This window comes from Pangasianodon hypophthalmus, chromosome 5, assembly GCF_027358585.1.
Source record: "Pangasianodon hypophthalmus isolate fPanHyp1 chromosome 5, fPanHyp1.pri, whole genome shotgun sequence".
Lineage (NCBI taxonomy): Eukaryota > Metazoa > Chordata > Actinopteri > Siluriformes > Pangasiidae > Pangasianodon > Pangasianodon hypophthalmus.
In genome coordinates this window covers 25,205,603-25,218,957 of record NC_069714.1, presented here as the reverse complement: position 1 = coordinate 25,218,957, position 13,355 = coordinate 25,205,603, and the positions used below count along the sequence as shown (strand labels likewise).

The window sequence follows — 13,355 nt, the reverse complement described above, 5'->3', positions numbered from 1 at the left end:
GGTTAGAAAAACTGCACACAAACTGAACACAAAGCTAAATAAAGAAAGACATTTTTGCAGATGTTAATTTTGGCCAGATGAAATTTTTAATGTGTCTTTTCAAAGATATATAAAAGATGACTATTGTGGTCCTATACTAGACATTAGACTTAATTTAGGCCAATGTTTTGTTTTGGGGCCAAATCAAGATGGACCAGGACCAAACCAGCGTAGACCGAGTGCAAGGTCTTTTTTGGGCCTATTTGGTCTAGATTTGGGCCGATCATGGACATCTCTGGCCAGTCACTGCTCAGTGGGACACCTTTTCTTCAGATACAGCGGTCATAAATTTAAGGACTGCATCAAGAAGGAAGAGAGTTAGAATTCTGTTCTTAAACCAAAGCGTAAACCCATACCAAAAATTTGTGTTGTTAGCATCACTAAATTAATTTAATTTATGAAAGTGAAACAACCCCTAGATTTGGGCTGATATTTTCCCCCACATCATTCACATTACACCATCAATGAGACCTCATGATATAATGCATTTCTACACTACCACCCTAATAGTTTCTCTGTCACGCTATTGATAGAGATCAGATTTTAGCTCTTCCATCTAATATCACCACCAGCCGTGGCTAGTCAGTTTACCAGTTAACCACCAAGCATTATTAACTCCTCAGGACAAGGCTATCAGATTCTGCTCACTTCCACTAACAAGACTGGGAAGGAAAGGGCATGCTAACAAGCTTCAGCCATGTGGAGGAGACCAGCAGGGAGTATTACACAGTAATGATGAAGAACAGAAAGGCACAAATCCCATCACTTGGACGTGACCCTGGCAGCTAAACCTCTCGCTGAGAGAGACTGAATCTCACCTGCAGAACAACCAAGCTGTTAATAAAGGTCACGCGTGGGAGTACATGTCATTCCACTCAAGGTTATCTGATATGAAGCCTAAGGGTAGATTTTCTTTATCATCTTGGAGACAAAGACTCCATCAGTCATTGATTTTTTTTTTTCCAATCTGCAATGAGCAGTTGGTCAGTACACCCATGGCTTACTTCAGAAAGTAAAAGCATCATGTCAAATAGGGATGCACTGACGTCTTTTTCCCCTAGTTTTGATACAATAGCTATATTCATGCTCAAAGTGTGAGTTGATACTGACTCACCATCACTGAGCTGACTATCTGCAATCTCCTGTTGCTAAGTTGCACAGAATCACAGGCTTGATGACAGCATTCTGTAAGATCATGTGTTCATGGGCAAGATCTGTGATGTATCAATCTGATATTCAGTATTGGTGTTGGGCCAATATCAGTAAAAATTGGTGGTCAAGATATTGACAAACATACAGGATATCAAATTCTGTAACAACTGGAAAAGATTAGAATTGGATTTGGAAAAGAAATGTATTTTTGGAACTGCAAATGTTTATATACTACACTATATGGCCAAACGTTTATGGACACCTGACCATCACACCCATATGTGGGCCTTCTCTAACCTGTTGCCACAAAGTTGGAAGCACACAGTTATATAGAATGTCTTTGCTGTTGCATGATTACAGTTTCCCTTCACTGGAACTAAGGGGTCCAAATCTGTTCCAGCATGACAATGCCCCTGTGCACAAAGCGAACTCCATGAAGACATGGTGTTCCAAGGTTGGAGTGGAAGAACTCGAGTGTCCTGCACAGAGCCCTGACCTCAACCCCACTGAACACCTTTGGGATGAACTGGAACATCGACTGCACCCCAGGCCTCCTCACCCAACATCAGTACCTGACCGCACTAATGCTCTTGTGGTTGAATGAACATAAATCCCCACAGCCACGCTCCAAACTCTAGTGGAAAGCCTTCCCAGAAGAGTGAAGGTTATTATAACAGCAAAGGGGGACTAAATCTGGAATGGAATGCTCAACAAGCACATATGGGAGTGATGGTCAGGTGTCCACAAACTTTTGGCCACATAGTGTATAAAAAGACTTGACTGTTTTTAATTTTTACTTTCTTGTATTTACTATATTTACAGTGCAAGTGATTTTTGTGTAAAAGAGTTTAACTGTGCAGTGCTTGAGTTTAAAAAAAATTAAACTTAAATAAAACAATATCGGATAGGTATTGCTATTGGCTATAACGGCTCACCTCTAAGAGGCCCTGTTTACAAAAACAAATCCAGACCTTGACCATGGTACAAGTCACAGAAAATAAAGGAGGTAATAGACCATAAAATCTTTTAAGATTAAGCACATTAAAAATGTCTGTCCTTGGAGGGTTGCCCCATTCAACCATGTAATTTAATGGCCACTTTTTCATAATAACTTTAGCTGGACCCTCCCGCTTGTCTGGTGCGCTAGAAAGAGGCCATAATAAGCCAAACTAGATCCCCTGTTTTCGCATTTCGCATCTTTCCTCCTGGCATTATAGTAGCTAGCTTGTCTGACTTTCTGCAACCCCATTCTGTGCTTAACCGCCTCTGCCATCATTTTTTTTGCTTGTCGACCACCTGGCATGCTGCTTGTTCTGGATGTGGTGGTCTGTGTATTAACTGTTTCAGTGGACCCTTCAGGTGCCTTCCAGTGATGAGTTCAGCCAGGGCTCTTCCGGTCATCTCATGATGGGCAGTGTTAATCGCGAACCTGAATTCTGGAATCCACTGGTCCCAGTTGTTGTGATGGTCTCCTACATAGGATGAGATCAATATCCTGAGGGTTCTATTAACCCTTTCTTTTAAGTTCGCCTGGGGGTGATAGCTCGTGGTGAGCTTATGGGTGACTCCCCACCTTTTGCACAGTTCCTTTATTAACCCTGATGTGAACTGAGGGCCTCAATCAGAAACCAGGAGCTTCGGTACTCCCCAGCGAGTAAAGATCTCTTCCTTCAATATTTTTCTGATTTTAGGGCTTTTGCTGTCTCGCAGTGGGAACATTTCCACCCACTTTGTGAAATAGTCCACGATGACCATCAGGTAAGTGTTCCTCTTCTTACTTGTAGGAAAGGGTCCCATCAGATCAATCCGTTATTAAAGTAGGGTTAGGATTAAGTGAAGGAAGGAGGTTTGACGGTTCTTGACAAGGCATCCGGACTGGTGTTTAAACAGCCTTTTCCCGCCACTTTGAGAGGTACTTGAAGGTGTCATGAGACTTGAATTGTGTGGCTGAGTGACAGTCTTCCCTGCCAGCTCTTGGGATTTTCAACTACCTGGTGGTTCCTTGAACCCTTTATTTGGGCGGTTAACATCCTCACCTTCTGCCAGTAGTCCTTGGCCACCATACAGTCTTTCTCGACTCTGGAACTGTTCCATGGTGGTAACTGTTCCTCTACAACATCGCATTGTCTTCAGCCAAGTGAAACTATAATCCACGACTGTTTTTTTTTTTTTTTTTTTTTTTTTTGTCTTGTCTCTCCGTGGCATGGTCTCCCCTCATACTGTCATTTCCTCATAAAGCTACATCCTTACATGATGATGTAGATGCACGTAAGTCTCTTCAAATCTTGCGAAAAGTGTGAGTGCTGAGCCCCCCATGACATCATATGGACCGACAGACTAAAACCTTTAACATGTGCTAACAGTAACAATACTTAAACCACATGTATATAAGAGAAAAAATATGTGGCGGTGCTACAGCCACACCGGCCCTAAGATTGAAGACCCCTGATAAGATTGAAGATCCCTGTTCTAGAACCTGTCAGAGTGGGAGTGGCTGTGGGCGGAGCCAGTACACTGTATAAGGTAATGGGTGGGCAATATGACAGAAATCTCATATCACAATTCTCAAAGGCATTTCTATAATACATGATACGTATGATCTAGATATAGATATAGATTTGCTCAAACTCACAAACTTTTTTTTGATGATGATGATGATGATTTATATAATGTTCACATTTTTTTTACATTTACAAAACACTGAAAAGGAGAAAAAAAAATTTAAATCTGAAAAAATGAACATTTTACAGTTTCAGATATTAAGTACAAAATTTTAACATGAACTGTTTCCAGACATAAAACAATGCAATATCCACAATATCTCAGAAAAGCATATGGTCACGTATTTTATCTCAGTATCAATATTATATTGTGATGTCGCCTAGCCTTATAAAGTAAGCAGTGAGAAATAGAGTTAGTTGGATTGAATTGTGTAGTTGTTTTATAGAAAATTTTGTGTGCGCTAAGTGAGAAGATGAATCAAGTCAAGTTCAAACAGATCTTTGTCATAACAGCCATATACAGTGTGCAGTCCACAGTGAGATGAAATAATGTTTCTCCTGGACCCAAGGTGCAAGATACATGTATGACATACACAGTGCTGACAGGACATAAATAAAGTGCAACAGGAATAAGAAGCATGCAGGGAGGGGTATGGGAAACAGTCAGAAACAGTCAGAAAAGAACATTTAACACGACAGTAAGACATTACAGTAAATACAGTGTCTAAAGCTACAACTAGAATGAATTGCAAAAGAATTCAGCCTTCAAATGAAGAACCTTCTCCTTGTAACTCTCTACAGAAGAAGTCAGCCTTAACAGTATGTACTGTAATACAGTATCAGATCAGTGCCTTATATATTTTCAAACACAGAGAAGAAGATACTCATTTTGAAGCACTAACTTGATCCAAAACCTGTTCTACACTCATATGTAACTTTCGTTTAGATCTGTTGAGGACATATCAGAACAGAAAAGGTCATCTTTTTTCCCCCCACCAACACAGACACTGTTCCTCTGCAGTAGGTAATACACTATCCTTGTCCTTGCCCTTATACCCTTTATTCAGCTGATCAGCACAGACCTTATTATCTAAAGTAGGCATCCAGAGCATGTTTATACATCTGGTTAATTATTTTACTGGCTAACGCTTATTAAATTATTTTCCCAGACACGACAGAGATAAATAAGACTTGGATAGGCAGTCTTCTCAGAGAGACCGAGCCTGATGCAAAACAGTCATGCATGGGTGTAGACGTCATGTCAATGTAATAAGGAAGTCACTCTCTAATTAGTTCTCAGAGTTTAGCTAATAGAAATCCATTTTCTTAAAAAATATCTTATGAAGGATACTCTGGACCTTCGCTAAACATGTTTTTGTTCCTTATCGAATCCGTAATACACAGTTCGTCATTCTCGGTCCACAGGGCTTCTTGGTCATTTTATCAGATATACTTACCATGTAAGTCATGTTATACACATAAAAGTACTCTCTCTAGTCCAGCTGTTTCTGTGTACAATGTGTTAGCCCTGCTCTACACTATCTATTAATGAACAGATAGAAAAGCACCATCACTGGCCACATAGTATTTGGGGTGTCGACCATTTCAGCACATTTAAAGAAACAAGTCATGAAATTGTAAATTACATTCAGTACTGTGTCACTGGTTCTCAAGGATCAGCATTTTGGCTAGTAAATATCCCCCTTTTGTAAACTAATAGTATTTGAAGATCCTGGAAAAAGTAAAAGGTTGCTATGATAAAAAATAAAACGAGAAAAACACAAGCTTTAAGATAATTATTACAATCATAAATTGTCATTTTTAACACTTGGTTGAAAACCCTTTGTAGTCAATGACTGCCTGAAGTCTGGAACCCATAGACATCACCAGATGCTGAGTTTCTTCCCTGGTGATGCCCCGCCAGGTCTTTACTGCAGCTGTCTTCACTTCCTCAATGTTCTTGAGTCATTTTGCCTTCAACAAGTGAAATGCAGCTCAACTGGATTCAGGTCAAGTGATTGACTTGGCCATTGCAGAACACTCCACTTCTTTACCTTTAAAAAAAAAAAAGTTTAGGGTTGTTTTGAAGTATGCTTCGGGTCATCATCCAACTGCACTGTTAAGCGCTGTTCAAATTCAAATTCAAATTTTATGTCAGAGCGTTGAAGAAGGCGAAGCAGTTCAATGGGTTTTGAAGCATTTAGCTGAATGTGAGTAGATAATATCGCCCTATACACCTCAGAATTCATCCTGCTGCTTTTGTCAGCAGCCACATCATTAATAAATACAAGAGAACCAGCTCAGTTAGCAGCTGTACACACCCATGCCATAAGATATCGTGGTATGCTTTGGATCATGAGCAGCTCCTTCTCTTCTTTTCCCATAATTCTGGTAAAAGTTGATCATCTGTCTGTAGGATGTTTTCCAGAACTGTACAGGCTTTTGTAGATGTTTTTAGGCAAATACTATTCTAATGTTTCTGTTTTTGAAGCATACCAATGGTTTACATCTTGTGGTGAACCCTCTGTATTCACTCTGGTGAAGTCTTCTCTTGATTGTTGTCTTTGACACAGATGCACCTACCTCCTGAAGGGTGTTCTTGATCTGGCACACTGTTGCAAATTGATTTTCGTCACCAGGGAAAGAATTCACCATCCACCACGGTTGTTTTATGTGGTCTTCTTGGCCTTTTGGTGTTCCACAGCTGACCAGTGTGTTCTTTCTTTTTATGAATGAGCCAAAGAGTTGATTTGGTCACACCTAATGTTTTTGCTGTCTCTCTGATGGGTTAGTTGTGATTTTTGACCCTGATGATGGCATGCTTCACTGGCAGAGACAGTTCTTTGGACTTCATAATAAGAGTTAACAGCAAGAGATTCCAAATGCAAATGTCACACTTGAAATAAACACTAGACCTTGTATCTTTTTAATTATAAGTGAAATCATGAGGAAATAACACACATATGGCCATGGAACAGCTGTGTAGCCAGTTGTCCAGTTACTTTTGGTCTCTTAAACAGGGAGGACCACATATAAATGTGCTGTAATTCCTACACCGCGTGTCAGACACATGACTCCCTACGGTCTGTTTGCTTGCACTTTTTCCCCATCAGCTGTTTGACCTTCCTCTCTCTGCTACATCTCAAACAGCTGGTTTTCAGCGCCACTTGTTGGACCCTCTCATGAAGTTCCATTACACACTGCGCAGGCTGCACTTACATGAGGAAGAGTATGTCCTGATGCAGGCAATTTCACTCTTCTCACCAGGTACACTACACACATTTACACACACTATGCTACAAGTCTTATTAAATCACATCAACCATATATACATGTGTACAATCATATACAGATGTCAGAATTGACATGAATGATTTCTGGGTCAAAAACAATACTGGTTGTGGGGATTGAATGGGGGAATTAATATAATTGTGTTTTACAATTTAATGAATATGCTTGGCCATTCTTCTTGACATAGTTAGAATAGTTGTGCCAGAAAGAATAAGGTTTTAAATACAGAAACTAAGACAGAAGCCTAAAAATTTTCAGAGAATATATAGTAGAATTGCTTGGAGGCTGTTTTAATATGGAGCTTAGAAGATGACAAATAGATCCACATATGAATTTTGATTATTTGTACAAGAGACATGTCACTTCAAATATTTTTTTCCTGTGGTGTACTGAATGTACAATTTTGCCAATGTTTTTATGCCTCTTCCACGTTCTTCCAAGTCTTGGGTTGTCCATCCATGTGGCCCCCGCCCGTGATAATTGTTTGCTCGATATCTCAAGAACGAGTGGTTGAATGTTTGCAGGATTTATATGGATTTATCATTGTAACCAGCAGATTACCTGATTAGATTTTGGAATATCATGTCACAATGTTTCTTTACACCCCTACAAATTAGTAACAAGATGGACTAGACATGGGGCAAAGAAATCCCTGTTAATGCTACTGTCATCAAGTTCTACTTTTGTCTTTGTATTGAACTTAGTAGGGATTTGACTTTAATAACTTAAAATTTGAATTTACCGGTTATAGTCAGATCCCCAAATACCAATGTCAACAATTAGAAACCTACAGTGATGCCTCCCCCACTAAAAGGTCTAGTCCTTTCAAATATCTGACCTTGCTGTAACCTGTGATCTGCTGGTTACAATAATTCCATATAAATCCAACAAACATTCAACCACTCTTTCTTGAGATATCATGTTAATGAGAGTCTTGGACAGATATACAGATGAACAACCCAAAAACATAATGCCTTCACCACCTAGTGGCAGAGGTATATAAATAAAAAGATATTTATGTAAATGAAGCCAAAGTTGAAGCATCTGGGGAAAACACAAGTTTATTAAATACACCACAGAAAAAAAGAATTTTATTTAATGTGGCATGTGTATAATTAAAATATATGAAATTTATATTGAAATACTTCTGTCAGTGTCCAAGCTCCATGTAATAAAGACAAATGGTGGGCTTAACATTTGACCATTTTAACACTATTTGACCGCTTTACCACTTGTGATAATGAAGGAACATCTGTGAAAGCTAACACACTAAATGTCTTGTTGGTTAAAGTGCATTTCTTTTTCTTCTTCTTCGTTTTGTCTTAAGAGTATGGAAATTGAATTTCATGCTCAGCAAAAATGGGCAAAGTAAATTAGCTGTTAATACTGTGAAAATGTACAAACACAGAGGGACCTGGCCTTTAAGGATTCACGGTGTGTTTTTGTGTGTTCAGACCGGCCGGGTGTGACACAACACAAAGTGATTGATGAGCTTCAGGAGATATTCGCTCTCACGCTAAAGACCTACATCAGTGTGAAGCGGAGCGGCCCAGAGAAACAGTAAGCGATCATGGCGTCCTAGCCTAATTAATGTGCTTAAACCTAATCTGCACAAAGGACAAGGAAAAGTCTATGATTAATTAAGGGATGTTGTAAAATAGGCAAACACTGAAATGGAGAGCATCTCGCACTTAGTATTTTTCACACAATTTTTGTCTTTGAAGTTAACTTGACAAAAACATCCAGAAATGCAAAGCCCTCTGTCTTGACACTGAAGACTCCCTCCAAGCTGTTATACTCAACTGTTTACACTTTACACAAACACTAAGCATCCTCTGTCCTTTGACCCTTTCTCCCTCTACCAGATTGCTGTTCCCAAAAATCATGGCTTGCCTGACTGAAATGAGGACTATGAATGAGGAACACACTAAACAGGTGCTGCAGATTCAGGACATCCAGCCGGAAATATCTCCCCTCATTCTGGAGATCGTGAGCAGACAGTGCTGACCCTGGCACCAGAGGTCACACCTCAGAACAGGCAACAGAAAGAGCATCTAAACCCTCACAGCTGAACATCACAGGCTCGATTCACACTTTTTCTGTGGATGTCGTTGGTACAGGTGGATGAGTGCTAATGCAGCTAATGCAGCATTCTAATGCAGCTAATGCCGCATTCCAGCAGCTTTACCTTGAGTTGGCTCAAACATTACTCAAGTATGTTCATCATAAAAAGGTACACTCTGATGATTTGAGAAAGGAACGTGAGATGTGACATCACCAGCGAGTGCCTTTTATCTAAGTCTTAGTCCAGTGTAACTGAGCAACTCAGAATGGTCCATACGGCCAATGATATTATGACCCATGTGACCAATGACCACTAGCCACTTGAGCAAATCCACACATGGCAGAATTACAGGGAAGTGACTGACAAACCTACAAGCTTCATTTGTATCAAATGAAATATTCTCTTAACAATTCCGTAAAGTAGCACCAGACAGATGCGAAAGATATTGGTAGTTACATAGTCTTGTGAAAGTTTGGCTAAAGGCTGGGTGGGGATGTAATGTGGAACAAACTCATTTCTACATAATGTCTACAAGCCAGTCCTTTGCGTCGTGAAGGAGGCACTCAAGGCAGGGCGGAGATAAACAGTTACAAACATCAAGCACATGCTACCATCAGTGTAACAGGATGGTTACAAAATAGTGTCCATGTCGTGTTTGTGTGTGTAGAATAGCCTACATTTGGTAAAAACAAGCCAAAACTGATTCGGTTAAACATCCATTTAAGATGACTGAAGATGATATTACTCCACCAGACGTTAATCGCGCACAGACTGCAGGAAATTGAGGTGGCTTTTAGAAAGCTGTTGATGCAACATTGTTAGTGTTAGTTCTCACTGCAGTTCAGTGCCAGGTTTTTAAAAGATGTGTCTATTATTGGCCTTGTGCGATTACTATGTGAGGTAACCTGCTTGTAAAACAGATGGAATGAGACAACCATTTTGCACTTAATCTGAGCAAGAATGCAAATAGAAATTCCACCAGAGATATGTAAGGCTGAGAAAAATAACATATAATGACTCATATATAGTGCATTTGTTATGTACTGTTGCTGAGCCGCTTCTATACATACTCTACCTCTAAACTCCTCCTATAAGCCTAACCCTAACCCCTAGTACATGAGAAGCTGTCAGGAAATGAAAAAGAAAAAGAAAGAAAAAAAAAAAAAAACACACACACACACACTTCCTCAACCTGAAACACCTAACAAATTGGGCATAGCTACATCTACACTATAGTCAGTAATTGTGCAGCTGCAAAGTCACCTATATGATAGTTACTTGATAACATGGCCACATGTAGCTCTGAGGTTGCTGCTACTAATAAAATAGCCACTGAATGTGTAAATACATCTCATAAATGCTGCTTTAGATAAATGAGATTATAAAATATAAGCTTTTTAGACTAAACGTTAGTCACACCCACCAGTAGCAGTGTTTTATTGTACAACGTCAATAGGTTGTGCACCTGGATAAATATAGCTTTGTTTAAAAGCAGATTATCACTTTGTTGGCTAGACTCAGGTTTACTTTTACTCAATCTGATTGAAGGCTTGTGGGATTTCTTCAAACAGCTGAAGGAACACCAAACTCTAGGTCACTGTTTTTTAAAAGAGGGGTCCGAGGACATGAAGCCTAGCCAGGGGTCTGTGAGTTCTGTAATTTTGTTACATTTGTGAAAATCACAGACCACAAATCATCTTACAGTTCGGGTAGTAGGGGTGTATCACAATCACACTATCGGTATCAGTTTATTACTCCAAATATCCGTATCTGTATTCATATTAAACCAGATGTGGGCGTGGCCTAAACCAGACTTAAATTCCAGCACTGTCAGCATGGTGTGTGATTTCCAGCTTTGACAGTTCCTCAACTTCAGCTACATCACTCGAGTTCATAATTGGTCTCGTTTAGAGATACGCGAGACAGGACTGTTTTTTTTTTTTTTTTTTTTTTTTAAATATAAAAGTACCACTTACTTGTCTGTACCTGCTTGGAATGTTTTCTAATGACTTTAGTTGGTTTTGTTTACCAAAATATAAACAAATTAGCAGCCTAATTTAAACCACCATGACCCTGACCAGGCAGTTACTAAAGATGCTGTAGAAGTATCATGCAGCACTGCACATTCACATTAATCTTTCTTTGTCTCGCAAGCTTCATATCTAACTGCTTGCTCCCACATGAAAGTAAAATACCCCTCACTTGTGTGATGTTGTACTTGTGTCCTGTAGGATCCCAGTCCCAACATACACCTCCAGTCTCAATCAGATGCTCTGTGAACCTTTCCAGTAAGCTTTCTTTTAAAAAAAAAAAAAAAAAAAAATTTTAAGGTTTTACTCCAAACCTCAAAAACTCCAGCACAAGCCTATAAATAATGTGTACTTAGACCTAATGTTCAGGAATAAAATGCATGAAATTAACAGCTGGTATATAATTAAACATATTCAAATAATGAGCCTAATATTTATATAGTTAGATTATGTTCATAAAATTAATCTGCACTGAATTTGACCGTTTATTGTCTGCAGATAGTTTGAGAACCTCTTGCTGTATTGTCACCCAGTCAGTGGTCTAAAATGGACAGGAACGCAGTCAAGACACTGCATCTTTACCTGACAGGTGAGTGGAGGCGTAACCAAGTGTTAGGAAAGAAAGCACACATGCAACTACTTTCTTGTGTGGGAACCTGAGAGTTTCCTGTAATAAATCAAATCAATGCAAAGACATGACAATGCAAGTTTAATGTCAGGATCCTAAACATTATCTAATGGCAGTAAAAGTCACTGAAGTTGTTAATCTGGAATAAAGTTACTCATGTAAATGTATTAAAAAAAAAACAAAAAAAACAGTAACATGTATATAAGACTTGCGCTCATTTGGGTTCAACTGTCACTTTGTGATGTGTTTGAAGAAAATTAAACACTGAAGAGGCTTTACTGCCTTGCATTAAGTTATTCTGCCTTTTGCATCATAGTCACATGCCAATTACTGTGTAGAAACCTTAGACCTGCAACCGTGATGCCTGTGGAAAGATGCTGTCCACTGATAATGACAGTCTGGCCAAAAAAAAAGCAAAAACAAAAATAACTATACTGATTGTGTTTATCGTAAAAAGAGAGAATATGCTTAAATGTTATGTGTTATGTAAGATGCATATGTTGTAAAATTTTATTACAATAAGAGAAGAGATTTAATACTATGTGAAAGTTTTATCTTGTGAGATTTCATTTGTAACATGTACCTCAGTGGTGGACACTACAGGGTGAAGGATGAAAGCTGTGCAAATCTTCGTAGAATAAAACGCTATTATGGCTAATGTTGAAAGAAATCAATCAGGCAGAACCGTGTCCTCCCATGATGTACACAGTTAGCGAAGCCGACTTTCACCCAGACGTGTGCCAATCAGGGAGAAAATGGCACTTTTGGCCACATGGGTATCTAAAAATACTTAGATGTAAAACATGATCACCAGCTCGGGGATGTTTTTTTGCACAGTACTTCAGTTTACGGAGCTTAAAAAAAGAAAGGTTGCAGCACCATCTGGTGGCCCAAGTGCCAATATAAGCTCAGAAGCTCAGCTCTAAATGTAGTCTAATGATCTCATCTGATCCCAGGTCAGGCCAGGAGGCTTAAACATGCATATTTCTATTTTGATAATGTGACAAAGTGGATGTGTGATGCCAAAAAAAAAAAAAAAAAAAAAAAAAAAAAAAACACCACCAAAAAAAAATCAGCCAAATGTTTCTGGGTGATGTCTTTCTCTGCATGTTGAAATGCTTTAAGTGTAGATTTATCGAAGCAAACAAACTGTTTACGCACACACATTACAATGTTCAGAATGCACAAAACAATGAACAATCAATGATCACTGAAGCCACTCAGGTCTGTTTTCTGTCTGAATATATTGTATAGATGTTCTAACTCAGGAAAATAAATGGGATGTTTAAAATTAGTGTGGTGTTCATTGATGCCTGTGACTTTTAAATAAAGGCTACATAAACCCAGTAAATGAAGTGGTTATGTGATTGTCTTACTAAAAATCTATATATAAGTCACTGGAGGCTTTGTGGAGACCAGTGAGAGTTATTATAGTAGCAATAGCTTTCATTCATTGTTAGGCATGTAAGCATTGTGTTAAGCCCTTTTATGTTACAACCTACAAAAGCCCTGTTCAAACTGGATTACTTTCGCATGAGAAGGTGTAATAATATAATTATTTCTGGTCTATCTCTGGGATTTCAGTCCTATCCAAATTTGTCATGTGAATATTTTTTTATTTATTTTTTTTTAAACAGACTGAATGTACC

The 13,355-nt window shown here is 38.9% G+C and overlaps 1 protein-coding gene across 5 annotated transcripts in view; it reads left to right on the top strand.

The window, feature by feature from the left end:
• nr1i2 (nuclear receptor subfamily 1, group I, member 2) overlaps positions 1–11,013 on the top strand; it is a 49,089-nt gene extending 38,076 nt beyond the window's left edge. For 4 of the 5 annotated variants that reach the window (XM_053234428.1, XM_026912467.3, XM_026912468.3 and 1 more), the window contains 3 exons: positions 6,843–6,959; positions 8,438–8,543; positions 8,849–11,013. In XM_053234428.1, coding sequence (XP_053090403.1) covers positions 6,843–6,959; positions 8,438–8,543; positions 8,849–8,990 — 365 coding nt within the window. In that variant the 3' untranslated portion in view covers positions 8,991–11,013. The remainder of the gene's footprint in view (positions 1–6,842; positions 6,960–8,437; positions 8,544–8,848) is intronic. The other variant, XM_053234429.1, reaches the window with a different exon arrangement.
• Positions 11,014–13,355: the final 2,342 nt, after the last annotated feature.